Source organism: Aureobasidium pullulans (assembly GCF_000721785.1).
Source record: "Aureobasidium pullulans EXF-150 unplaced genomic scaffold scaffold_3, whole genome shotgun sequence".
Classification (NCBI taxonomy): domain Eukaryota; kingdom Fungi; phylum Ascomycota; class Dothideomycetes; order Dothideales; family Saccotheciaceae; genus Aureobasidium; species Aureobasidium pullulans.
This window is the reverse complement of record NW_021941023.1, coordinates 1,121,508-1,143,767: the sequence shown is the minus strand read 5'-3', so window position 1 is coordinate 1,143,767 and position 22,260 is coordinate 1,121,508. Positions and strand designations below refer to the sequence as shown.

The following is a 22,260-nucleotide window of genomic DNA, read 5'->3' as shown; positions in this document are numbered from 1 at the left end:
TCGCTGTGCTCTCTCTCACGAAGGTGCATGCACTCTATCATTCAGAGAGCGAGAGCATTGCAATCGGAAAAGGAAAAATTGCTGCCTCGAATTTCCGTCGTTCTGCGCAGATGCAAAGAACGAATACTCTCTCACTTAAGTCGATAGCGCAAAGTGAGCGCTAGCGTGGCCTGTGCTCTCTCTCGTGTGATAGGTCATCACCTTCACTTAACGCGCCTTTCCGATTACCCTTGCCTTTTAACTAAAACAGAGAGGCATCTTTAGCCTTCTGCGCGTTAAGGATCCTGACGCTCTTCACTAAGAGCTTTCACCAGCGCGCGTTACTCCCCCACCTATCCATCCTTCTTACACCTCTCCGCGCGATCACTCATCCCTATTACACTCCCTTCTTTTACGACAACCGTACACTCCGCCTTCAGTCATCCAAAGCCCAAAGCGCAGCGCGCCGTTTTCTGCGACGCGTTCAAATCACACAAAATGGCGCCGACCATCGGTGACATCCAGAAACGCTTAGGCCTAAAAGGCGCTATCATTCGAGGAGGTGAACCGTGGAAAACTGATGAGATCAAAGACCTCGAGAAGGACATCAGGGATTTTTACCAGAAGTACGAACCCTATTTGAAGAGAGAGGAGGAATACCCTGCCGAGTTCGACGATGAGATTATCGCCGTTCTCAAGACCCACGCCAAAAAGGTATGGCCCGACACGCTTATCCGCAGTGAGGCGACCACCAAATGGCTGTACGTTGCGGGAGAAATCCCCGAGTACCTCGAGGACCTCTATCACGATCGTCACATGGACAAGTAAGTTCTCGACTGTTTCGCATTTGATGTCGTTAGCGACTAACAAGATGTAGGATCGAGCCGCTTTTTAGAGAGCTTCTCAATATGAGAGTCAAGATTTACCGTGGTAACCAAAGACACGCAGAAATCAAGAAGCAACAAAAGGCACAGGAAATTGCTGCCGCTACTGCAGCATCACCGGCACTCTCCGACTCGGATCTCACAGACTTTGACAGCTCCGGCGGAACACCTTCTCTTATTCACGTCATCAAGTTTGAGACCGACGAAAGCAGAGAAAGGTTGCAAGCAATCGTCAAAGGTGATGAGTTCAGTCTGAGAAAGCGCAAAGTCACCCAGACCGATTCGCCGCTTGACGCCATCAAGCGCTCCAAACAGACTGCCACAGCTGCAGAGCATGACTACGCTCAGCACATTCCTACCTGGGCCACGACCAACAACGACACTGTCCGTGTCGCCACCCCACAGCGTTTTGAAAATGCACCTGAACTCCTCGTTTCGGCAGCATCTGGCCTCACGCATGGTTTTGTGCCCGTCAACCTACCCCAACCACAATCACATGAGCAACCACGTCTGCAAGAAGTATCAGACAGCGATGAGGACACATCTGTACGTGGAGGAGCCACCCTGAGTCTGCACTCAAGCGATGGCAGCTGCCCCGACTTGGAGAACGTGGCCCACCATCAGCCCGATACTCCCAGCGAAGGCGTCACACTCTCTTCAGGCATGCAATACTCGCTCCCTCAAGGCACACCATTGAGAGCACAGATGAGCGGGATGGAAAAGTCCGTACCACAGTCGCTTGAACATCCGCGCGATGTGGCTACAGAAGGCTCCTTGCCGTCTGTCATCGGGAATCAATTCATTCCTTGGCAAAAGCTCGATAACAAGAAGCGAATGGCAAGAAGGTCGAAGGTCCCACTCCGCCCTATGATGGCCAATGGAGATAGTGACAGTACCCCTGAGCTCTCTGCGCGCGGAAGCCAAAGTGTGATGGATCTGCCTTCAAGACCCTCGGCCGGTGTTTCAGACTCGCCTTTGCCTCAACAAGACGTCTCCATGTCCGCCGATGTCGACGTCAATGGCGATGACAGCCATAGCAGCAACAGCAACACCGAAAAACGAAAGCTCAAGAGAAGAACCAACTGGACCGCCCCCACTTCCGAGTCGTCGAAGCGCAGATCAAGAAACACATCGACTGCCACCCCAAGCGCACCCAACGATGCTCAACAGAACCTCACACCTCTTTCCGTCCACCAACGTACATACCACATCCCTTCCGTGGATGCATCTCCACGCCAAGCTGCCCAACAGTATGCCGCATCGCCAGTCAACGCTGTTCTCGATGCTGCCAGCCCCCAACCCCGGCCGGCTGACTCCCCAGTCACAACCACTGGCCCAATCATCATCAACAAGGCAATGATTCCGCCTGCCGACATGCCTGTTTCGGCAGAACTCATTACAACACACTTCGCAAAGACTTTTGTCAAGTTCAACTTGGCTGTCAACGGTCGTTCTTTCCTCAAGATGATCAAGCTCGGCGATTGCTTCGATGCCGCCAACCTCCATGCGACCATTAATAACCGCTTCAAGCATGCGCTCCAAGGCCAAGTCCCTACCGAGATCGCCTTTACCATTCACGACAATGAGTACGCTATCGATTCCGACGAAGGCGGCCAAGTCCTTTACGACGAATTCTTGCAATTTCTTGTCAACGGTCATCAGAGCAGCCCCGTCGTCGCTGAGGTCAGAGTCTAAGGCCAATCTTCGCCTACGACCATCTTCTCGACCAACGTCACCTCTTGTTGCTCAACTCAGCACTCAGCCAGCCAGACACCCACAGGACATGGTCCTCAGGATCAGACCTACGATTGTAATAATATTTTGGGCGTGTTTCTTGTTTCTTTTCTGCGATACCAGGCCGAACGCGGTCTGTTTCCCTTCTTTGTCCTTTTTTTCACTTTGGCAAAGATTCACCAGCACAAAGACCAGAGTTCACATGAATGCTTCTCTTGCTTTCTTCTTTTGTTTTGTTCAGCGTGGGAGGAAAGGCTACTACAGGGTCAATGGAGTTTCTGGATGAATGCTTTCTTTTCTGTACCTTAGCATAATTAGATAACCCACAGACGCCTGTCAATAAGCTCGGAATGATGATACTAAAACCAACCTGAATCCGTAAGGGAACTGCTGTTACTCACACACGTAAGCTGCTTTCATTGGACGACTACACTGACACTAAAAGCACTGTGCCTTTTGACGGCTGTTCGTGAGAGGCGTCTCGGTTGGTGATATTTCGTGCCCGTACTTTTGTATTACAATTGACCTAAATGACCTACGAACCACCACCCTCCTCCTTCTTCTCCTTGATCCCCGTCTTCGTCTCCGTATGCTCCTTACTCAAATGACTCCTAACGATGAAGAAACTCGCCACCAACCCAAACGCACTCATCGCCGTCATCAAAATCCACGTCCTCTGCAGACTAAACGCAAAAGCCTGCTTGACGGCATTTCTCTGCCCCACATCCGCAATATCCTTGATCATTTCCACATTGGCCGCTGCATCACCTCCGGTGAATTCAGAGAGTAAGTCAGGGGATAAGCCGGCAGCACGGAGACTGGCACTGCGGGAAGCCATGGAGTTCTGGATGACCACGCCGGCGATGACGATAGACATTGATGTTGCGAGGTTGCGGATGAAGCCTAGAGTGGCTGTTGCGGTTGCTACATCGTCTTGAGCTGCTAGTGCTTGCATGGCGATGAGTGGGGGTTCGAAGAGCATTCCTGCGCCTAGCCCTTCTACGACTTCGAGGCCGAGGATGGTGGATAGAGGGGTGGAGGCGTCGATGTAGATGTAGAGGCCCATTCCTAGGGTGCAGAGGGCCATGCCGACCCAGATGAGCTCTTGATAGCGGCCGGTCCTGTGGATTATGACGCCTGACATGATGCCCATGAAGGCTTCGCAGAGGGTGAGGGGGAGGATGTAGATTCCTGAGTGGATGGGCGAGGCTTGCTTGACAGATTGGAAGTACAATGGGAGGTAGTATTCGGCTGCGATGAAGATCTGCGAGATGTCAACGGATTGCTGCGAAGGAGAGCCGAGACAGGCCAAGAGGGGAGACTTACGAAGCCGTGAGCGAAAGTGACGACAAGGCAGGCAACATTGGACGGGTTACTGAACACACCCAAAGGCATGAGAGGGTAACGGGCATATTTCTTCTCGGTCATGATGAAAAGACCGCCCATCACGACACCGAAAACGATGAGACAGATGACTTTTGGAGATGACCAAGGGAAGATGACGCCACCGAAGTCGAGGCCGAGGAGCAGCATGAGGGTTAGTCCGAGAACGCACAAGCTGCCTAAGAAGTCGATTGCCTTGAGGCCTTCCACGACCTTTGTTCTTGGGTTGTGGACATCGAGGAAGAATAAGAGAAGGAAGAAGGTTGTTCCTGAGATGGGGAGGTTGATCCAGAAGCACCCTGGTACTGATCAGTAATATTCTCAACTCTCAACATGAGTATCGACTTACACCTCCAAGAAACAGACTCGGCAAAGACCCCACCAAGAATGGGACCAATACCGCCAGCAAGAGCCCACATGAACTCCATGAGTCCAATGAACAATGTACGCAATCTCATAGAGAAGAGATCTGAGATGGTGATGATCGTGACCTGGATCAAAGCACCGCCGGCGATACCTTGAAGGGCTCGCCCGGCGATCAAGACACCCATACTAGGCGCAGTGGCACATATGATCGAGCTCACAAAAAACCATGCTACCGATACCAAGAGAATTGGCTTTCTGCCCCAGATGTCTGACAGTTTAGCCCTGATAATGGTCAGGAATGATACGACAGACAAATATTAGCAAGAACGTACCAGATTGGTGCGGCCGCAGCATTGGCCAGTAGATATGCTGAACCTACCCATGTGTATCCACTTGCTGAACGTAAGTCTGAAGTTATGGTCGGCAATGCTGTTGATACGATTGTTTGATCCAAGGCTGCGACAAAAAGAGCAAGCTTCACGAGAGTTAGTAAGACAGTCGTCAAGTTGGATATATGCAAAGACCTACGTTCAAAGCTAACAAGATGGCAGCGATCTGGAGTTTACTTCTAGGCACATCTGCTGGCGAAACAACATCCATCTCTTGAGTCTTGTTGTTTTCAGGTGTGGGGGACAAGGGCGTTTCTCCTACCAACTCATCGCGAGAGAATGCAATTGGATCGGACATGGCTGCCGAGGTATACAAAGACAATAGTGAAAAACACACACGAAGGAAACGAGAATTTACAGAGTACCGACTTATGCTGATGCCTGCCTGCACTCAACAAAAGGGCGCCTGGAGTCAAGGAGTCATCGTCGTGATTTCGGCAAGTCCGAGAAAATGTTGTTTTTACACGACCATTTTCTCCGCAATCGCCATCATGATTTCCCGATCGGGACAAGGCCGATCTACTTAGCCGGCTGGGTCCTGGCGGCTGTTTCTTCTCTGTCAACGACCTCTCTTTCTTCAAACTCCTGGCTGCCTGGCTGTGCCGTCCATGTATATGACATAGGAAGAATGATGGCGAGATTCGTCAACTAGGGTCCCGAGCTCTGCACAATTCTCGGGGTTGCTCAACGTCTGCCAGGAAGCCCCAGGGTTCATCTCTGTACTCATCTCTTCAGATGATAAGCATCGATGCTAGCTGTCGCAATGCAAGAAGTTGTCCTAGTCTCATTGACTGCCATTGAGAGTTTGGAAGTTAGCTTCACAGTGACCGCTCTCATCGGCGATGTCGTCTGGCAAGCATTATTCGTGCAATATGATGCAACTCGTAGACTAGGCAGGTGTTCACAGGTAGTGAGACAGCCCGTGATAAGTAAAGGAGAGTGAGTACACGCCGCATTGTTTTGTTGTTTACTGTGCAAGAGCGTCGCAGATTGCGTGTCTAGGTGCTTTCTCGTTTGCTTGTTTGAGCTTCTGTTTGCCTACGCCGCCGCCCTTCTGTCATCACATCGATATCAAAACAAGCCTTGTGTTTTCTATCAACTCCTCAGTTCACCAATTCAACCATCTCTACAGCGTTGAATCTTACGAACCCCTGAGCGCATCATGGCCTGCAACGAGAACAACCCTCCTAGCGGCGCCGGCACCAGCGACGATGACCAAAAGGTTTCCACCAAGAACGACCCTTTTGCAAAGTGTTTCAGCAAGGCCTTCCCCAACATCTCGATACAACCTAGGACAGTCAAATCCGCCCCTGTTCCCCAGCAGGCCGAGCAGGATTCCAAGGTCTCGTCTCTTTGCCCGCAAGACGTACCCCTTCCACCACCAGATGAGACGGAGCGCCTCCTTGTCGCCCCTGAGCACGTCGAGACCGCCGATCAACTCAATGTCGATCAAGATGAAGTCAGCCCCGATGATGAAGACTACGACTTCAATGACAGCGACATGGAGTCGTCTGAAGATGAAGACATCCCGCTTGAAGAGGACCCCTTCTTCGGCGACCCCACAGCTCAGGCTCCAGGCGTGACTGCGTTGCAACTCGAAGAGATCAGAAAAGCCTTGGAAGATGCTAAGGAGATCGACGACGAAATGCCTGCCCTGGAAGACGATAACAAGACTTCACCAGTAGATGCCATCTTCAGCGAGCAGAACACCAACCCTAAGACCATTGTCGTCAATGTCGGCTCCTCCTTTTCGAAATGGATCTATCTCGTTCTCGAGCCTAATGAGCCGTTGTATGAGATGAAGCTGAAGTTCATTCAGGCTGCGGACCTGGGTTTCGAGGAACTCGCCAGGCTTGAATTTACCTTTGCTGGACGTGTCATTGGAGACGATGATACTGTTGAACAGGTATGCAATGTCTGTCTAGAATCGTCGTACAGCGCTAACGGAAGAGCCATAGCTCGGAATTCAACAGGACTCGAGCATCTACTGTCAACTGTCCGAACTGCCCGATGGACGCGAGAACACCGAGCACCCCAACAGCGTACCTGTGGCCAATGCGACCAACACACGCAGCAATACCGAGACTGTGATCGATCCGGCCAACAGAGGTAGCATCTTCAGACTCAGACGCAGTAGTAACGACGACTCCGAACCGCACGATTGATCGATGTGAGACCAGTTACACCATGGCACAAGTCCACGTAGAACACGTTTGAATGAGCATGATCTGGAAGTGGATAGGCTTGTTCCAAAGGCACTCAAGCCAGCCAGAGTATGAAGCTGTAGAGATGCACGATGCTTTTGTTTCGTCATAGGTCTTCCAGGGAGATGAGCTTTTTGACACGCTCTCACTGGACACGAATCTGGTTGGAAAACTATTGTGCATTGTTGCAGCTACAAACTTGGCACAGAGCGAGGAAGAGGATGAAGGGTATAGCCGGTTCGCATACGATCTCGTAGAGTACGGTTTAGAGAATAGAAGACAAGTAAAATTGGGGGTATCAAAAGCGTTTCTACATCTTCAACGAAAAGTCTGCCTTAGATGGACCAACCAGCAGCCTTCTTCTTTTTCTTTTGCTGCTCTACAGTGGCGTTGTATTCCTCTTGCTGATCTTGCAAATTCAAAGGCTCGAGATGTTTGGCCAGATTTTGCGCCGTGAGCGGAGGGGCAGGGTCTTGTAGTCCTAGGCTTCCCAGCTCTTCTGCTAGTTTGGGATCGTCGACTTGAGGGTCTTCGAGGGTGTCTGTGTGTGTTTGTTCGGCGAGCTCTTGTTCGGTTTGGTCTTCTTGGGCGGTTTGAGAGGTGGTTGCTTCTTCGTCATCTTCCGAGTAGTCCTCGTCGTCTTCCTCATCTTCTTGACCATCGACTGCTTCTTGTGCGCCGGTAGCCTCTTCTTCGGCTTCATTCGTGAAGCCTACAGCCTCGACGAATCTGTCCAGGTCCTTTGCCATCTTCCTGCTGAAACCAGTAGCTTCCACCTCAATATCCAAACGCTTGCTCTGATCCGTGTCCTTGATTGCGTCTGCGAAGAATGGTCCAGGCTCATCTGATGTGAAGTTGAAGCGACGGGAGAAGAAAAGCTTTATGCAGTTGACATCGCGGTCAAAGTACCACTGCGCATTCTCGTGTGTTGTAGAAAGCATCTGAGGGAAATCGATAAGGATGGGTGTAGACTTCTTGGTAACAGGGTCCTCCTTGATGAGCAAATTGAACTCGTTGAAATCACCGTGGATCAAGCCGACTTTGGCAAGACGCACGATCAGTTCCATGAGTTCGCCGTAGAGCTTTAAAGGGTCGGAGACGTTGTCGATGGAGCGGAGAGGGAAGGAGTCGATCAATTCCATGACGAGAGTGTGTCTGGTTTGGGCGATGGGTTCAGGGACGGGGAAGCCTTCGCGCTTGAGGACTTGCATAAAGGCGTATTCCTTCATGGCTGCTAGGCGACTGAGGTACATCCATGATCCAGTTGTGCGGTTGCGCAGGTAATCGCGGTTGGCTTTTACGGTACGGAAAGAAATACGACCGAGTCTGTGGAGCTTGAGGACGAGTTGTTTGCCGGTGGGGTCTGCGACGACGTAGATATCTGATTCTTTGCCAACACCGATTTGGTTTCCAAGACTGAAGACAGTGTCTGATTTGCGGAGGGTGTTGAGAGAGAGGTAGTCGAGGCCTCCGTAGGTCAGGCGGTAACCGTCGTATTTGGCGTTCTTGATCTTTGCGACGAGACCGGACTTGGCGAGAGTTGCGATACTCTTGTGGACGCCGCTTCCTCCTCTGAGACCGGCGATTTGGGCAATCAGGACGGTGGGCACGAGTTCGTGGTTCTTGCTGCCCATTTCAACCTTGATGCTTTGTCAGTCCTGATTTCGATTATAGACACGCATAATACATACCGCCGTCAAGACTCGCCAGTCCTCGGACGTGAGGTAACGCAATTGTCTCGAATCCAACTTCATCTTGTCGTTTTGTGTATTTACTGATTGATGCGACAGACAATGATGGCCTTTGATAAATTCAAGAAAATCGCGGCGGGGATGCGACTTCTGCCATGTCAAGTCCGAAGGCGGTGAGGCGGTGCCAAGGGTCGCTGTTTCGCAACCTATCGGCGTCATTCTAGCTCGAGAGCTGCTCGCCGCATCGCCGCCATCACAATCACCAACCCTCACACGACATCTACCACCATCTCCATCATCAACCTCTCTGGACCTACTTCCCCGGTCGTCAGAGTCTACATCCGCGCCGCAACTTCTCCCCCGCCCACGATCTATCTCCGCCGACAACCGCCCAAACACTACCATGGCCCAGGACGACAAGCCTGTCGCCGACAAGGGCAAGGCTCCTGCTGAGAAGCAGACCACCGAAGTCCCCGGCGCAAAGGAACCTCAAGAGAAGACGACCAAGGATGGCAAGAAGCCTGTCGATCTCCCTGCTGGTATGCATAAAGTCATGCTAGGAAGTGTTTCCATTCTGACCCTGTCCAGATGAGTTGAGTGAGGAAGACCAGAAGCTCAAGGACGAGCTGGATATGCTCGCCGAGAGATTACAAGTTCGTCTATCCCATTCAAGTCTTTCTTTGCCATGTGAATGCATACTAATACATCCACAGGAGTCAGACAAGTCGTTGTACAAGCCCGCCCTCGAAGCCATCAAGACATCCATCAAGACAGCAACTTCTTCCATGACCGCCGTCCCCAAGCCTCTCAAATTCCTTCGCCCCCACTACGAGAAGCTCGAGCAAACATACGAATCATGGCCTGCAGGCGATGACAAGAACTCGCTGGCTGACACTTTGTCCGTGCTGGGCATGACCTACGCTGACGAAGACCGCACCGACACACTCAAGTACCGCTTGCTAGCACCATCAGGTGATCTCGGCTCATGGGGTCACGAATACATGCGCCACCTGGCTCTCGAGATAGGATCCGATTATCAGAAGCGCTTGAACGAGGAGCGTGACGCCGACGAACTCGTTACCCTGTGTCTCGCACTCGTCCCCTTCTTCCTTAAGCACAATGCAGAGGCCGATGCTGTCGACATCCTGAGCGAATTAGAAATGATCGAATCCATTGCCGACCACGTCGACGAGAACACCTACGCCAGAGTCTGCCTGTACATGGTCAGCATGGTACCGCTTCTCACCTACCCCGACAACGATCGCTTCCTCCACACCGCACACGATATCTACAGAAAACACAACCAGCTACCCCACGCTCTCACCCTCGCCATTCGTCTCAATGACTTCGACCTGATCAAGAGCGACTTCAACTCAACCAAGGACAAGAACATGCGTAGACAGCTCGCATTTGTACTCGCCCGCCAAAAGATTCCCCTTGAGCTTGACGATGATGAGAAGGAGGAGGACCCTGAGCTGCAAGATTGCTTGAACAACACCAAGATGCCCGACCACTTCAAGGCCTTGGCCAAGGAGCTTAACATCTTGGACCCCAAGGTTCCCGAGGACATCTACAAGTCACATCTCGAATCAAGCAGGACCGCTGGATTGACCAACACCGACTCGGCGAGACACAACCTTGCCAGTGCATTTGTCAACGCCTTTGTCAACGCTGGTTTCGGAACCGACAAGATGATGCTCGTTGAGGGTGGTATCAAGTCAAGTTGGGTATGGAAGACAAAGGATGACGGCATGCTTTCCACCGCCGCCTCTCTTGGTTCTCTTATGCTCTGGGATGTCGAGAACGGTGTTGACAAGATTGACACATACACATATGTTCAGGAGGACTCGATCAAGGCTGGCGCTGCTCTGGCTACTGGTATCGTCAACTCTGGCGTGCGTCTTGAGGCTGACCCTGCCTTTGCTCTGCTCGGTGACAACCTGGACAGCTCAAAGTCAAAGTCTGTCAGAGTCGCTTCTCTGATGGGTCTTGGTCTGGCTTACGCTGGCTCAAACCGCGAGGATCTCCTTGAACTGCTTCTTCCCTTCGTCACCGACACTTCTCTCGACATGCAGTTGTCTGCTATGGCTGCTCTTTCTCTTGGATTGGTCTTTGTCGGCTCTGCTCAATCAGATGTCAGCGAGGCAATCATCCAGACTTTCCTCGATGACGACCGCAACAAGCAGCTCAAGGACAAGTGGACCCGCTTCATGGCTCTCGGTCTTGCCCTGTTGTACTTCGGTCAGCAAGAAGAGGTCGATGTCATTCTTGAGACACTCAAAGCCATTGATCACCCCATGTCCAAGCCTACCTCTGTTCTTGCAGAGATCTGCGCCTGGGCTGGTACCGGTGCCGTCTTGAAGCTTCAAGAGCTACTCTACACCTGCAACGAGCACATCGAGGAAGGTGATGAGGACAGAAAGGGTGATGAGCTTGTTCAGACCTATGCTGTTCTTGGTCTCTCGCTTGTCGCCATGGGTGAGGAAGTTGGCCAAGAGATGGTCCTCCGCCAGTTTGGTCACTTGATGCACTACGGCGAGGCCAACATTCGCAAGGCTGTTCCTCTTGCCATGGGTCTGATCTCTCCTTCGAACCCTCAGATGAAGGTCTACGATACCCTCTCAAGATACACTCACGACAACGACCATGATGTTGCTGTTAACGCAATCTTCGCTATGGGTCTGCTCGGTGCCGGTACCAACAACGCTCGTCTGGCCCAACTCCTGCGCCAGCTTGCTTCATACTACCACCGCGACCCCAACGCCCTCTTCATGGTCCGCATCGCCCAAGGTATGCTGCACATGGGCAAGGGTACGCTTTCGCTCTCACCCTTCCACACCGACCGCAGCGTCCTCTCCAGAGTCTCAGCTGCTGGTCTTCTCACAACCCTCGTCTCACTCATCGACGCCAAGTCATTCATCCTCGGCGACTCGCACTACCTCCTTTACTTCCTCGTTACCGCCATCAACCCCAGATTCCTGATCACTCTGGATGAAGACCTCAAGCCTCTGATTGTCAACGTCCGTGTTGGTCAAGCAGTGGATGTTGTCGGCCAAGCTGGTCGCCCCAAGACCATCACCGGTTGGCAAACACAGAGCACACCCGTGCTGTTGAGCTACGGCGAAAGAGCCGAGCTCGAAGACGAGGAGTACATCCCCGTTACGAATGTCATGGAGGGATTGGTTATTCTGAAAAAGGTACGTTCGCATTCATCTCCATCTGTAAGGACCACGCACTAACTCATTCTCTAGAACCCCGAGTGGGAAGGAGCACAAGCATAAATGGTTGCATGAAATGATAAGCGGGTGTCGAAGCGAAAAGTTCACATGAAGCTTTCGGTCATTGACATACTTATGAACATCAGACACGGCGAATAGGCGCTGGTAGGAAATGTAATATAGAGAAGACGAAGACGGCGGTAGCATATTTCTCAATGAATGCACCCTTTCACGATTCAACACTTTGTTTCTTGGTGATGCGCGATTTTGCAGCTGTCAAAGTCAACGGCATCTCGGCCAGTTCAACGCCAAGGAGGGTCCGGTTCCATTCTCCGCAATCTCCGCCTTCGATGGGATTCCGGTCCAAACAAATCATTTCCTTTTGACTCTTTCCATCTTCTTTTCTGGAAGGCTCTCATAAACTTGCACTACACATCACTCTGACGGGCACTACGCGCGCACTCATCTCTATCGATCTCGCACTCCATCCATAACGCACATCGCATCACTAGAGACCGAGTTATTTATACCGACACCACCATATCGCATACCATACACAGCGACAACTACAGCGTATATCACTTTGAAAAAAGCAAGAGCCTGGATTTCCTCGAGTGAAGACCACAAGAAAGCACAAACAAACCCATCACAATGGCGACACCCAATGTCAGATTCGGCAGCCCCATCATCTTCTTCGACTCACATCCCGAGCAACAAAACGGCTACATCGCATCGTGGGTATACGCCTTCCGCGACCACTTGAAGATCGCCTGGACTGGTGATGTGCCCAAGAAACTGTTCCCTGGTACTCTGCGACTAGTCTGGTGGACTGTAAGCTTTCTTCCCCCTTCACTGCTCTTTGCTAGAGCGTCGTACTGACCGAGACAACACAGACCGACGGTGTCCAAGGCCTCCGCGACTTTGAACTCCACCAATCCGAACTCATAAAATCCCTATGGGACTCTCTCCTCGATAACCCGGATGTCGCCCGCGCGCTCGTGACCGGCTACTCTGGCCAAAACCCCTACGTCCTCAGCTACGGTGACAACCCCTGGCTCACAAAGGAACAAAAAGAAAGGCTTGTGCGCCGCCAGAACGACGAGATCTGGGCAAAGAAGTCAGCAAAGAGAGTGGAGACCAGAAGTAAAGAAGACAGATTTGAGGATGAGAAGGAGGCCATTAGGAGAAAAGAGCAGATTTTGGAACATATTGATGAGGTTATCCAGAGTAATGAGGATGCGGAGAAGGAGAAGCTGTTGGGAGCGGAAAGAGAGTATGTTTGAGGCCTGAGGGACGGTTGTTACTTCCTGGTCGGTCGTCTGGTGAAGAAGCCTCTTCTCATGGTTCTGGACGTACGCTCGCCGGTAAAGTTGTTCAGTATTGCCAGGACACTCGCCCCCAATTCGGTCTCTCATTCTTCCCTTTGCACTTGGACTCGGACACGCTTCTTTCTCTTGCACAAACCCCATTCTTCTTGCATAGTAAGCGGGCGTAAAGGGCATTCAAATCTTCTGTACATAACCATTCTTGTAATCACATTTTCAACACAGTATGGGTGCTTACTCTCGCAGCCGTGTCTAGACTCTTTGTCCTTGTCAAAATGCATGATGTGGTTTCAATTCACGAAAGGTGTCCAGTGAGAGTGAGAGGGTGTGGAGTGATCAGATCTCCTTGCATCAGTTGACCATATCCAAATGTATCTTGCGTTTTGCATTTTGCATTTCAATGGATAAGCTTAATGTGTGTGAAGGGGAGCTGAGACGACCTGCGAACCTAGTCTCCTTAGGTTCAAGGAAGAGCAACTATGAGGTTATCGTGAACATCGCTCCACTCCTATCATCTCTTAGGAGAGATCTCACCACTTGCAACGATGCAGAAGTACTACCAATAGAGGGAAAACGATGTAGAGGATTGTATTGTATACCTCATCCACTGACTAACCCTTCTCATTGCAGGAAGCGCAGTACAAAAGGTCCTTCCTTCTTGCCCATATACCTCGAACGCTCAAACATATGCCTTGCCTCCCCCATGTACATCCACCGTCTGTTGCGGAGGTGTCTCAATCCCAGTCTCATACCCTTCTCTCTCCATCTGACTTCTAATTCCTCTGCATGATTGTTCTCAATCTCCCTCTTATGCAAGAATCTCGTCCCGGAAGCTGTGATGATTATACATACAGACAAACAGGTTACAGTGATGAAACCCTTCTGATACCTAGGGACGTCCACTTGCTGCCACATGAGCAGAGGTAACCATGCTTGCACGACACACGCTATGTAATTCATGGTCGCGGTGACCATAGCGCAGCGATGCTGTTGAGTGGAACATTGAAGAGGGGTGTTCGATTCTCCTTGAGAGGGGTCCCGAATTGCGTGACAAAGGACCGAACATACGTGCTAGTCTGAAGCATAGCGTGTGTAATTGTCCTTATCGTTGCTCTGTAACGTGGTTTTACATGTGGTAGTCCGTACATACACAACTGGGTATATTTAGTCAAAACATCCGGTTGGCCTATTAGCTTGAACATCACTTTGATATTTGGAAGTTCGCGGACGTCGAGATATCCAGATAGTAGTCTATATCTCAGTGTTCGAAATGAGTCGCTAGGGACATTCAAGCAGTCCTGACTCTCCTAGATTTGGTCAGCGTGAAGGTATCATTGACGCTATGCAGATGTGAGTGACCAATAGAGAGCACTCCATTGAAACTCGCCATATTGCTCCAATAAACTCATCTCGATTACTTGCATTCACATGTGTTGAAGGTTGAGGTCATGTTTAGTGGAAGATCAGATGTCGCCATCGAAGCCTTCTCTCACGACAGAGCTGTTTTGCCAAGACATATGCAACCACCCTCATCAAAATCCATCACGACAGATGGAGATCTAAACACTGACCTATGGTTCGTACGCATATAGTGATCCTTCAGGATATCGTGATCCGCTATGGATACTGAACGAGGGGCTCTGGTGAGGGGTAGTGGTACCTTCTGTCAGGCCATGCTTAGCAATAGCTTGATGATCTGCATTTGGTTGCAATGCTCTCGTCAATAGATTTATAATCCGCGGAGTCTGTAGAGAGATAAGTGGACAGTATAAAGGGTTGTGTACTTGGAAAAATGCTGTCAAGCTAACCTGCAACCTTCAAAGTTTACAAACAAGATTTCTCAAACCTACCATCATGGCTCCTAGTGCTATCGACCCTTCGATCAAAGATGTGGTTCAACCACAAAAAGATAGTCTGGGTCTTCCCAAAGAGACGCGAGCTCGTCTTGAGAGGGCCAATGTCGACCTCTCGAATGGCTACCCTTACCGTCCAGCTCGTCCACTCTATCTTCAGGATGCCTACAACATCAGAAACGAGCCATGGAAGCACGATGATGCAGGAGCCAGAGCAAAGAAGGTCGACCCTACCAAGAAAGCTCTCTTCGAAGCTGCAAGCAAAGTCGAAGATCTCACGGCTCACATCGGTACCGAAATCCACGGTCTGCAGTTGAAGGACTTGACTTCTCAGCAGAGAGATGAATTGGCGCTCTTGATCGCAGAGAGAAGCATTGTCTTTTTCCGTGATCAGGATCTTTCTCCTCAGCAACAGAAAGAGCTTGGCGAGCATTACGGAAAGATCGAGGTCCACGTGAGTGCTTCTTTACCCAATGCCGCGTGATGCATACTGAATTGAATTGTGTAGCCTCAAGTACCTCAGGTGCCTGGTGTTGAGGGCGTTACTGTGATCTGGCCTGCTCTACAAGCGACCGAGAAAGCAGCCAACTTCAGAAACCCCGGCGGTGCTTCTCGCTGGCATACCGATCTCGTCCATGAACGTCAGCCAGCGGGCATTACACATCTCCACAACGACGTCGTCCCCCCTGTGGGTGGAGACACTTTGTGGGCTTCAGGCTATGCTGCTTACGAGAAGCTCAGCCCAGGCTTCCGCAAGATCATTGATGGCAAGAAGGCCTACTTCAAGTCAGCACATAGCTACTTGGACCGCAACAATCCCAATGCTGGTCCCAAGCATATCGAACGTGTCCATCCAATCGTTCGCGTTCACCCCGCTACTGGCTGGAAGTCGCTGTTCGTGAACAGAGCTTTCACGACGAAGATCGTCGGCCTTGACAAGGCTGAGAGCGATGTCATCTTGAACTACCTGTTCGATGTTTACGAAAGGGTGAGCTCTGACTGGATGATTTGCATACTCGTACAACACTGCTAACATTGTATTCCAGAACGTCGACATCCAGCTCCGCTTCAAGTGGACCCCGAGGACCAGCGCGCTGTGGGACAACCGCATTACAATCCACAACGCTTCATGGGATTACGAAGGTGGTCATCCCCGACACGGAACCAGAGTAACTGCACTGGCCGAGGAGCCCTACTTCGAGGCGGACGCACCAACGAGAAGACAGGCGCTCGGTCTTGATGCTGAGGATGAGACGGTGGAGAATCTGTCTGGTGGGTACTGATGGAGAATTAGATCTAGCCTTGCGACGTAGATGGCAATGCCAATAGCAATGCCATGATGATGCGGACCCTTTTTTGTTTTTGACACGTTCGAAAATCTCTCTCGAGTGTGTCTCGTCCTTGTTGAGTTTTTGCCTGTCATGAGTGACTGCCATGTGCATTGGGCGAAGGAGGGGTGGTCGTGCTTTCCTTATGTGGCGACTGTGTTGTTGACGTGACGAATCCTCTTTCGAGACGAAAGAATCAGGCTTTGCATCCAACATACTTGACTTCCTCGACTCCTCATTGGACAATGGACTTGTCGCTGCGCTGCAACTCGCTCAAATGTCGCCAGCGTTTGGCAGACAGAGCTGTTGTTACAACTTGCAGGTACGTTGTGCGCTGCCTGATTGGAGATCAACAACTAATCGACTACTCGCAGTCACATCTTCTGTGTGCCGTGCTCGGATGCCCTCGGTCTTTCAAGTTCGGCTAATGGCATTCGCATGTGTCCTGCCTGCGATGCCCAACTCGCGAATCCAGACGACGCTGTGGTCACGCAACTCAACCCGACTGAAGACTACAAAACGAGTGTCCTTAGCGGTCTCAGCCCGACCATCATCATGGAGTGCTGTAGTCGTGGTATATCGTTCTACCAGTACCAGGTGACGCAGGAGATGTGAGTATCATGAAATCCATCATGTCCGCACGGCCTGACAGGAGCAGCATGTATCACGATTACATGGCCAAGAATCTAGCGGACAGATATGCGAACCTCAACTCTCAGATGGACAACGTCATCAAAGACGCAAACTCGGAGATCAGCGGTCTGAGAGACAAGCTGGAACGTGGGTTTGCCAATGGTCTCAAAACAAGCTGCAATCACTGATGTTGTGCAGGAATGCACCAGGAGAAGAAGACACTCGAGCAGAAAAATCAAGAGTTGATCAGCGCATTCAGCGAAAAGAGCAAGGCCCATCAGCGACTGACGAAGCTATACCAACGAGCCAAGGGCAACCAGGACGCCCAGCAGATGCAGTACGCTGCTGCAGACGACGCAGATCACGTTATACAGTCGATCCAAGGCCCAGGCTTCTCTGAGGTGCTTCGAGACAGGACACCACAGAGACCAGTCTCAATGTCCGGAAGAGGAGGTGGCCAGGACTTGCCTCCGGTGTACAGCCATGGCAGAGTGGGCAGCTATGGTGGTAACAAGAACCAAAGCTGGGCAAGTCAAGGCTCGCGTGGTGATCCACAATCTTCCCGTACGTTCTCGAATACTGGCAAAGAGATGTCAAACTGACTTGGGGCTTCTGTAGAGCTTTCGCAAAACATTGGCTCTCCTTCGATGAGTGGTGGTGGCATGGCTGGCTTTGGTGCAAGAGGTCCGACATCTAGCCAACGGCAAGCCACACCGAATCGCCAGCCGCTCAGTGAGATGAATCGCAATGCAACAAGCAGTCAGGGATATGGCGGGTATGGTAGTGCCACAGGTGGGGGTGTCAAGGTTGGCGGAAGTTTGGAGCGACCACCTCCTGTCAACCGCAACTTCTCACGAGTGATACATCGGTAAGAATCTGCTCGGTACGGTCAGAAGCATTTTCCGAAAGCTAGGTTGGGCGGTAGAAACATGGTGGCTCCTTCTTCGATAGGTTCGAAGAGGAAGGAGGCCAGGTGTGGAGGGATGGAGAAGATGCAAGAGGCCTCGGCATGTCGGACCGAAGCGGCGGGGCAGCGTCAGGAACAAATGAATGATGCATGTGAAGAGCGAAGAGCATTCATTTGATTCACGCGACAAGTCGTCTGTACTTAGCATTTCATCATCGACTTCCTCCCACATTCGCACATTGAGATACAGCACAATGTCAACGACAAGCAGCCAGTATGTGTCTTGAGAGTGGACATGTTTGCCAAAGCTAACACCAGCTAAGACTGCCCCCGATCCGAGCATGTCTCTTCGACATGGATGGTCTTTTGATCGACTCTGAGGATCTATACACCGTCTGTACCAACGAGACTCTACGAAAGTACGGAAAGCCCGATCTGCCATGGAACATCAAGGCTCAATTGCAAGGACGCCCTGGACCAGAGGTATGTCCACCGCACCATGTTGAGGGGACACAACAGCAGGGAAGCTAACACGCCCTCACAGGCTGGTCGCATCTTCCATGAATGGGCTCAGCTACCCATCACACGCGACGACTTCCTCCAGCAGACCTCCGCCCTGCAACAAAAGTACTTTCCCTCCACACAACCACTCCCCGGTGTCCGCGACCTGCTAAAACGCCTGGACTCCAACCCAAACGTACACATTGCTCTCGCCACCTCCTCCAACAAGAACAACTTTGGCCTCAAAACTGCACACCTTGAAGATGTCTTCGCAGTCTTTGAGCAACAACACCGTGTACTCGGCGATGACCCTCGTATCCCTGCCGGAAAGGGCAAACCGGCACCAGACATCTACCTCCTCGCCCTGGAGACTATCAACGCACGTATCCGCAAGGAAGGAAAAGAGAAGGAGATCACACCCGCCGAATGTCTGGTCTTCGAGGACAGTGTGCCCGGAGTCGAGTCTGGAAGAAGAGCTGGAATGCAAGTGGTCTGGTGCCCGCATCCTGGATTATTGAACGAGTACAAAGGAAGAGAAGAGGATGTTTTGGCTGGTACGAGCATCATGAAGCAGTATGGTGTCAGCAGTGGTGGCAGCGAGGTGCCTGGAAAGGTTGAAGATGGCTGGGCTAGGCTGCACATGACGCTAGAAGACTTCCCTTACAAGAGCTACGGTATGGAGGCATAGCAGATGAAGAGATGGGCTCGATCGAAGCCTTTGCTGTAGATACTGCGTGACATCGCTGAATTCGCGAGGTTCATCCATCGCTACAATGCTAATAAATGTCAGTAGACAACTTTAACCTCACTATATCTCTCTGCCCGCCAAGTCCACGGGACTTTACTGCACACTTGATCAGGACCAGGTCTCGACGCTTAACATGCCCCGCGCTGATTCGAAATGTCTACTGAAGCATGTCCAACCCTACTCATGGCAAAAGTGGATTGCATTCCTGCCCGAGACGCATGAACTGATGGCGGACGAGGTTACCCGTCCTTCTCGACAAAGACAGACCACATGCAAGCTCTGTTTACTCTACAATGTTTAGCTGAATTTCCGTCTTTTTACTCAATACTCTCTCATCCTGTTGACCGTCCTCAGTCATCGTTTCTGTTCATTCTGCGGCACAGCAGCTGCTGATCGACATTGCATAGGTGGATGGTTACACAAGTCTTGGTCTTCAAGACCCACTTGCGGAAACCATTACAAGAACCAACTCACCGCCTCTCCTTCTGGTCGACTGTCTCGCAGTCTCAAGCAAGCAAGCAATCAACCAATATGAGTAAACTTAACGGCATTGTTCAAGCTCTTCGGACATCTCGATCTGTGAGAACGTTGTTCTGTCCCATGAACAACATCCTCCGCAAGCCTTGCGATAGTCACGGACTGCCCGCTTTGTCTGCAGGTTTCCATCGCATCGCTAGCCGCTCGGTGTATACAAGCTCTTCCTCATCGGATCTGGGAACGGACATTCTACCTCATGTACACACAGATCCTGTAGGAGCATTTCATGCTCATCTTCGTTGTGGAACTTTGAGCCGATACATAGCCACTGCGTGTCTGGAGGCAGCAGACCTTACAAACCGTGCAGATGGTCATTTGGGAGCTGCGACCATCAATTGGCTCTGGGACGACCACGAACACATTCACTGGCTCAAGTATTGCCGCCTGCTCCCACACATGACGAGTTTACTGGTACGTGAGGGGCAAGAAGAAATGCTATGGGACTGGATGTAACAGCAGCCAGTGCGACGACCAAAATCTTCAAAGCCCGTCTACAGCCTTGGATGGAGAGCGTACGTCCTGGAGCTGTTGGTTCTGATCATGACCAGCTAAGCAGCTATACACCGTAGTCTCGATGCACTTTTGTGTGCTTGCTTTCGAGCAAAGGGAAGTCCTGTGCATATTCCTCTCAACCAGCTCACAACTCCTGAGCGGCTCGACGAAGGAATGCATGAGGGCAGGCAAGAGTCGTACGAATATTCCATCAGGCGATGTCCATGGCCAAACACACATGCAACACTTCGACAAGCCTTCCACGACGACATCGGTTCTAAGAGACTGGAGACCCGACTGCAACAAGCATGCATCAAACTCTATGATCCGAACGATCCAGACCCGCAGCCCTTCTTACGACACTGTGATCAAATCGCCGCGCTGAGTGAGAAAACCAAGCTTGCTAAAGAGTGCAAATTGGTCAAAATCCGGGAATTGAGTGAGCAGTGCAAGGATGCGAGCATAGTTTTGCAGCATCAGGAGCTGTATGGTGGTCATTCATGGCTTGGTCAGTTTTCCAGGTGCCGCCCATGGCCTGGTCTGGGGAGAATGATCGAGTCTAGATCCAAATCAAGTAAGAGACTCAAGGACATGATCAGAAGAGTGGATGGGACGTTGGTTGGGGATGACCAGGGTCGCAGGCCTACCAAACGCTTTCAGGCAAGATACTACTCGGATACAGTACCGGACCAAAGTCAGATCTGAGTGGTAACTGAGTCTGAAGTACCTCAGTTTGAAAAGAATGTAGTCTCGAATGGGTGTCAATCTACTGGCCTCTGTCTGCTCCAGAGCAAGTTCTCACGTATTTGATGGTGATGGCTTTCGGCGACAATGAGAGACTGCAACCACTGGTGGACTTGGAGATGCTTGGTGCAGCTAGAGCGCATACCGCTTAGCATCAGGCGCTATGTTGTGACCGTTCTCAAAAATTTCAGGTCCGCTTTTTCTGATGTTGTTGTTGCTACCCTCGCGTAGGCATTGGTTCGAACCATGAACCATCAACCACGAGGCGTACAGCGTTCGTCGGCACAACACGACACGAAAAGCGTCTACTGCTACCGTCGCGTTGATGATCGTCATGGTGCATATAGCCAATAACTCAGAGCAAAAAGTGACAGCAATGTGCAACTAATGCAGTGTCGTGCAAAGGTTGCGGTGCGTAAATCTCAAGTCTGCGGTGTTGTGGCCACGCGCACTACATATTGTTTCCCCGCGAGCACGATTTCAGCTGTAATGGCTCAACGGAAGAAATGTCCCCAATCTTTCCGCCCACCCCTGCTGTTGGCAACAACCCAACCATCGGTGCCCGGTTCGAATCCCGTGGTGGCCACCCACTCGTGTAGGTAACTCATGATTGCTGCGCGTGGCCTTGAGACTGCTTGGATACCGCTTCAGCCGAGCAATCGGGCAGAGCGACCGAGCCCATGGGATGGCGAGTCCGGACTACATTGATGTTGTTGGTGGGGTGTTTGGGAGGAGTTATGAGGATGTGACTTTCTTTTTGCACTTTTTGACTGGCAGAATTCTGGCTTGCGCTTTTCGCGTCGCACGCGTTGAGGCGACAACACTGCGAGTCGCTCCTGCCACCTCTGACGTTCATGCATGTACCGCGATTAATTGTTCCTCTGTCGCTGGAGCGCGCTTTCATGGAAATTCACGAACGCTTCTGGGACAGCCATCGCATCAAGTCCATGGGGAGCAGTCAGCTGACCTGCTCTTTTCAGTCATGCCACGGCTTCAAACATAAGATTTGATCTCTCTGCCTCGCAAGGTATTCTCTATGGGCAATCGCTCAGATGTTAGACGTGTTTTGCTCTCCAGCAGCTCATTCGAGACCTCGTTTTGACAGCTATGAGAATGACATATCCCAGCAGCCAGGCGGATGTACTCGCTCACAAGACAGTCATCGAGATCTCTTACAAGTATGACAATCAGCCTTAAGCGGCTTTAAAGATGATGGTCATTTCTTACACCGCCACTGTCCAACGAACTCAGCCTCTCACCATGGGCTTCGACGTCACTCGTCGGCCGTAACAGCTAACAATAGCAACATGGCATCCTTCCGAGATCTGCCCGGATCCACCATCA

The 22,260-nt window shown here is 51.3% G+C and overlaps 10 protein-coding genes across 10 annotated transcripts; 8 read left to right on the top strand and 2 right to left on the bottom strand.

Moving 5' to 3' along the window:
• Nucleotides 1–10: 10 nt before the first annotated feature.
• Nucleotides 11–2,998, top strand: M438DRAFT_394869 (uncharacterized protein). The gene is made up of 2 exons (XM_029909178.1): nucleotides 11–803; nucleotides 857–2,998. The coding sequence occupies exons 1-2, from the start codon at nucleotides 478–480 to the stop codon at nucleotides 2,556–2,558; spliced, it is 2,028 nt and encodes a 675-aa protein (XP_029764020.1). The 5' UTR covers nucleotides 11–477; the 3' UTR covers nucleotides 2,559–2,998.
• A 134-nt stretch (nucleotides 2,999–3,132) lies between these two features.
• On the bottom strand, nucleotides 3,133–4,946 carry M438DRAFT_267197 (putative MFS transporter; the record flags this gene model as incomplete). The annotated part of the gene is made up of 5 exons (XM_029900164.1): nucleotides 3,133–3,861; nucleotides 3,924–4,279; nucleotides 4,330–4,628; nucleotides 4,679–4,821; nucleotides 4,875–4,946. 5 exons carry the CDS (start codon nucleotides 4,944–4,946, stop codon nucleotides 3,133–3,135), a joined length of 1,599 nt encoding a protein of 532 aa, XP_029764019.1.
• A 739-nt stretch (nucleotides 4,947–5,685) lies between these two features.
• Nucleotides 5,686–6,900, top strand: M438DRAFT_362673 (uncharacterized protein; the record flags this gene model as incomplete). The annotated part of the gene is made up of 2 exons (XM_029907598.1): nucleotides 5,686–6,641; nucleotides 6,694–6,900. Exons 1-2 carry the CDS (start codon nucleotides 5,898–5,900, stop codon nucleotides 6,898–6,900), a joined length of 951 nt encoding a protein of 316 aa, XP_029764018.1. The 5' UTR covers nucleotides 5,686–5,897.
• A 374-nt stretch (nucleotides 6,901–7,274) lies between these two features.
• M438DRAFT_332305 (RIO1-domain-containing protein) lies at nucleotides 7,275–8,693 on the bottom strand (the record flags this gene model as incomplete). Its single annotated transcript, XM_029903487.1, has 2 exons — nucleotides 7,275–8,579; nucleotides 8,631–8,693. The coding sequence occupies 2 exons, from the start codon at nucleotides 8,691–8,693 to the stop codon at nucleotides 7,275–7,277; spliced, it is 1,368 nt and encodes a 455-aa protein (XP_029764017.1).
• A 191-nt stretch (nucleotides 8,694–8,884) lies between these two features.
• Nucleotides 8,885–12,087, top strand: M438DRAFT_312748 (26S proteasome regulatory complex, non-ATPase subcomplex, Rpn1 subunit). The gene is made up of 4 exons (XM_029902525.1): nucleotides 8,885–9,169; nucleotides 9,219–9,283; nucleotides 9,344–11,827; nucleotides 11,882–12,087. The coding sequence occupies exons 1-4, from the start codon at nucleotides 9,034–9,036 to the stop codon at nucleotides 11,909–11,911; spliced, it is 2,715 nt and encodes a 904-aa protein (XP_029764016.1). The 5' UTR covers nucleotides 8,885–9,033; the 3' UTR covers nucleotides 11,912–12,087.
• A 157-nt stretch (nucleotides 12,088–12,244) lies between these two features.
• M438DRAFT_342956 (uncharacterized protein) lies at nucleotides 12,245–13,418 on the top strand. Its single transcript, XM_029904876.1, has 2 exons — nucleotides 12,245–12,679; nucleotides 12,742–13,418. The coding sequence occupies exons 1-2, from the start codon at nucleotides 12,500–12,502 to the stop codon at nucleotides 13,129–13,131; spliced, it is 570 nt and encodes a 189-aa protein (XP_029764015.1). The 5' UTR covers nucleotides 12,245–12,499; the 3' UTR covers nucleotides 13,132–13,418.
• A 1,609-nt stretch (nucleotides 13,419–15,027) lies between these two features.
• M438DRAFT_267641 (alpha-ketoglutarate-dependent sulfonate dioxygenase) lies at nucleotides 15,028–16,309 on the top strand (the record flags this gene model as incomplete). The annotated part of the gene is made up of 3 exons (XM_029900199.1): nucleotides 15,028–15,484; nucleotides 15,542–16,014; nucleotides 16,073–16,309. The coding sequence occupies 3 exons, from the start codon at nucleotides 15,028–15,030 to the stop codon at nucleotides 16,307–16,309; spliced, it is 1,167 nt and encodes a 388-aa protein (XP_029764014.1).
• Nucleotides 16,310–16,599: 290 nt separating this feature from the next.
• M438DRAFT_267568 (uncharacterized protein) lies at nucleotides 16,600–17,175 on the top strand (the record flags this gene model as incomplete). The annotated part of the gene is made up of 3 exons (XM_029900192.1): nucleotides 16,600–16,676; nucleotides 16,729–16,965; nucleotides 17,013–17,175. The coding sequence occupies 3 exons, from the start codon at nucleotides 16,600–16,602 to the stop codon at nucleotides 17,173–17,175; spliced, it is 477 nt and encodes a 158-aa protein (XP_029764013.1).
• Nucleotides 17,176–18,148: 973 nt separating this feature from the next.
• M438DRAFT_332301 (putative HAD superfamily hydrolase) lies at nucleotides 18,149–19,083 on the top strand (the record flags this gene model as incomplete). Its single annotated transcript, XM_029903486.1, has 3 exons — nucleotides 18,149–18,168; nucleotides 18,218–18,377; nucleotides 18,439–19,083. The coding sequence occupies 3 exons, from the start codon at nucleotides 18,149–18,151 to the stop codon at nucleotides 19,081–19,083; spliced, it is 825 nt and encodes a 274-aa protein (XP_029764012.1).
• A 168-nt stretch (nucleotides 19,084–19,251) lies between these two features.
• Nucleotides 19,252–20,239, top strand: M438DRAFT_133018 (uncharacterized protein). The gene has a single exon (XM_029898840.1). It carries the CDS (start codon nucleotides 19,555–19,557, stop codon nucleotides 20,131–20,133), a length of 579 nt encoding a protein of 192 aa, XP_029764011.1. The 5' UTR covers nucleotides 19,252–19,554; the 3' UTR covers nucleotides 20,134–20,239.
• Nucleotides 20,240–22,260: the final 2,021 nt, after the last annotated feature.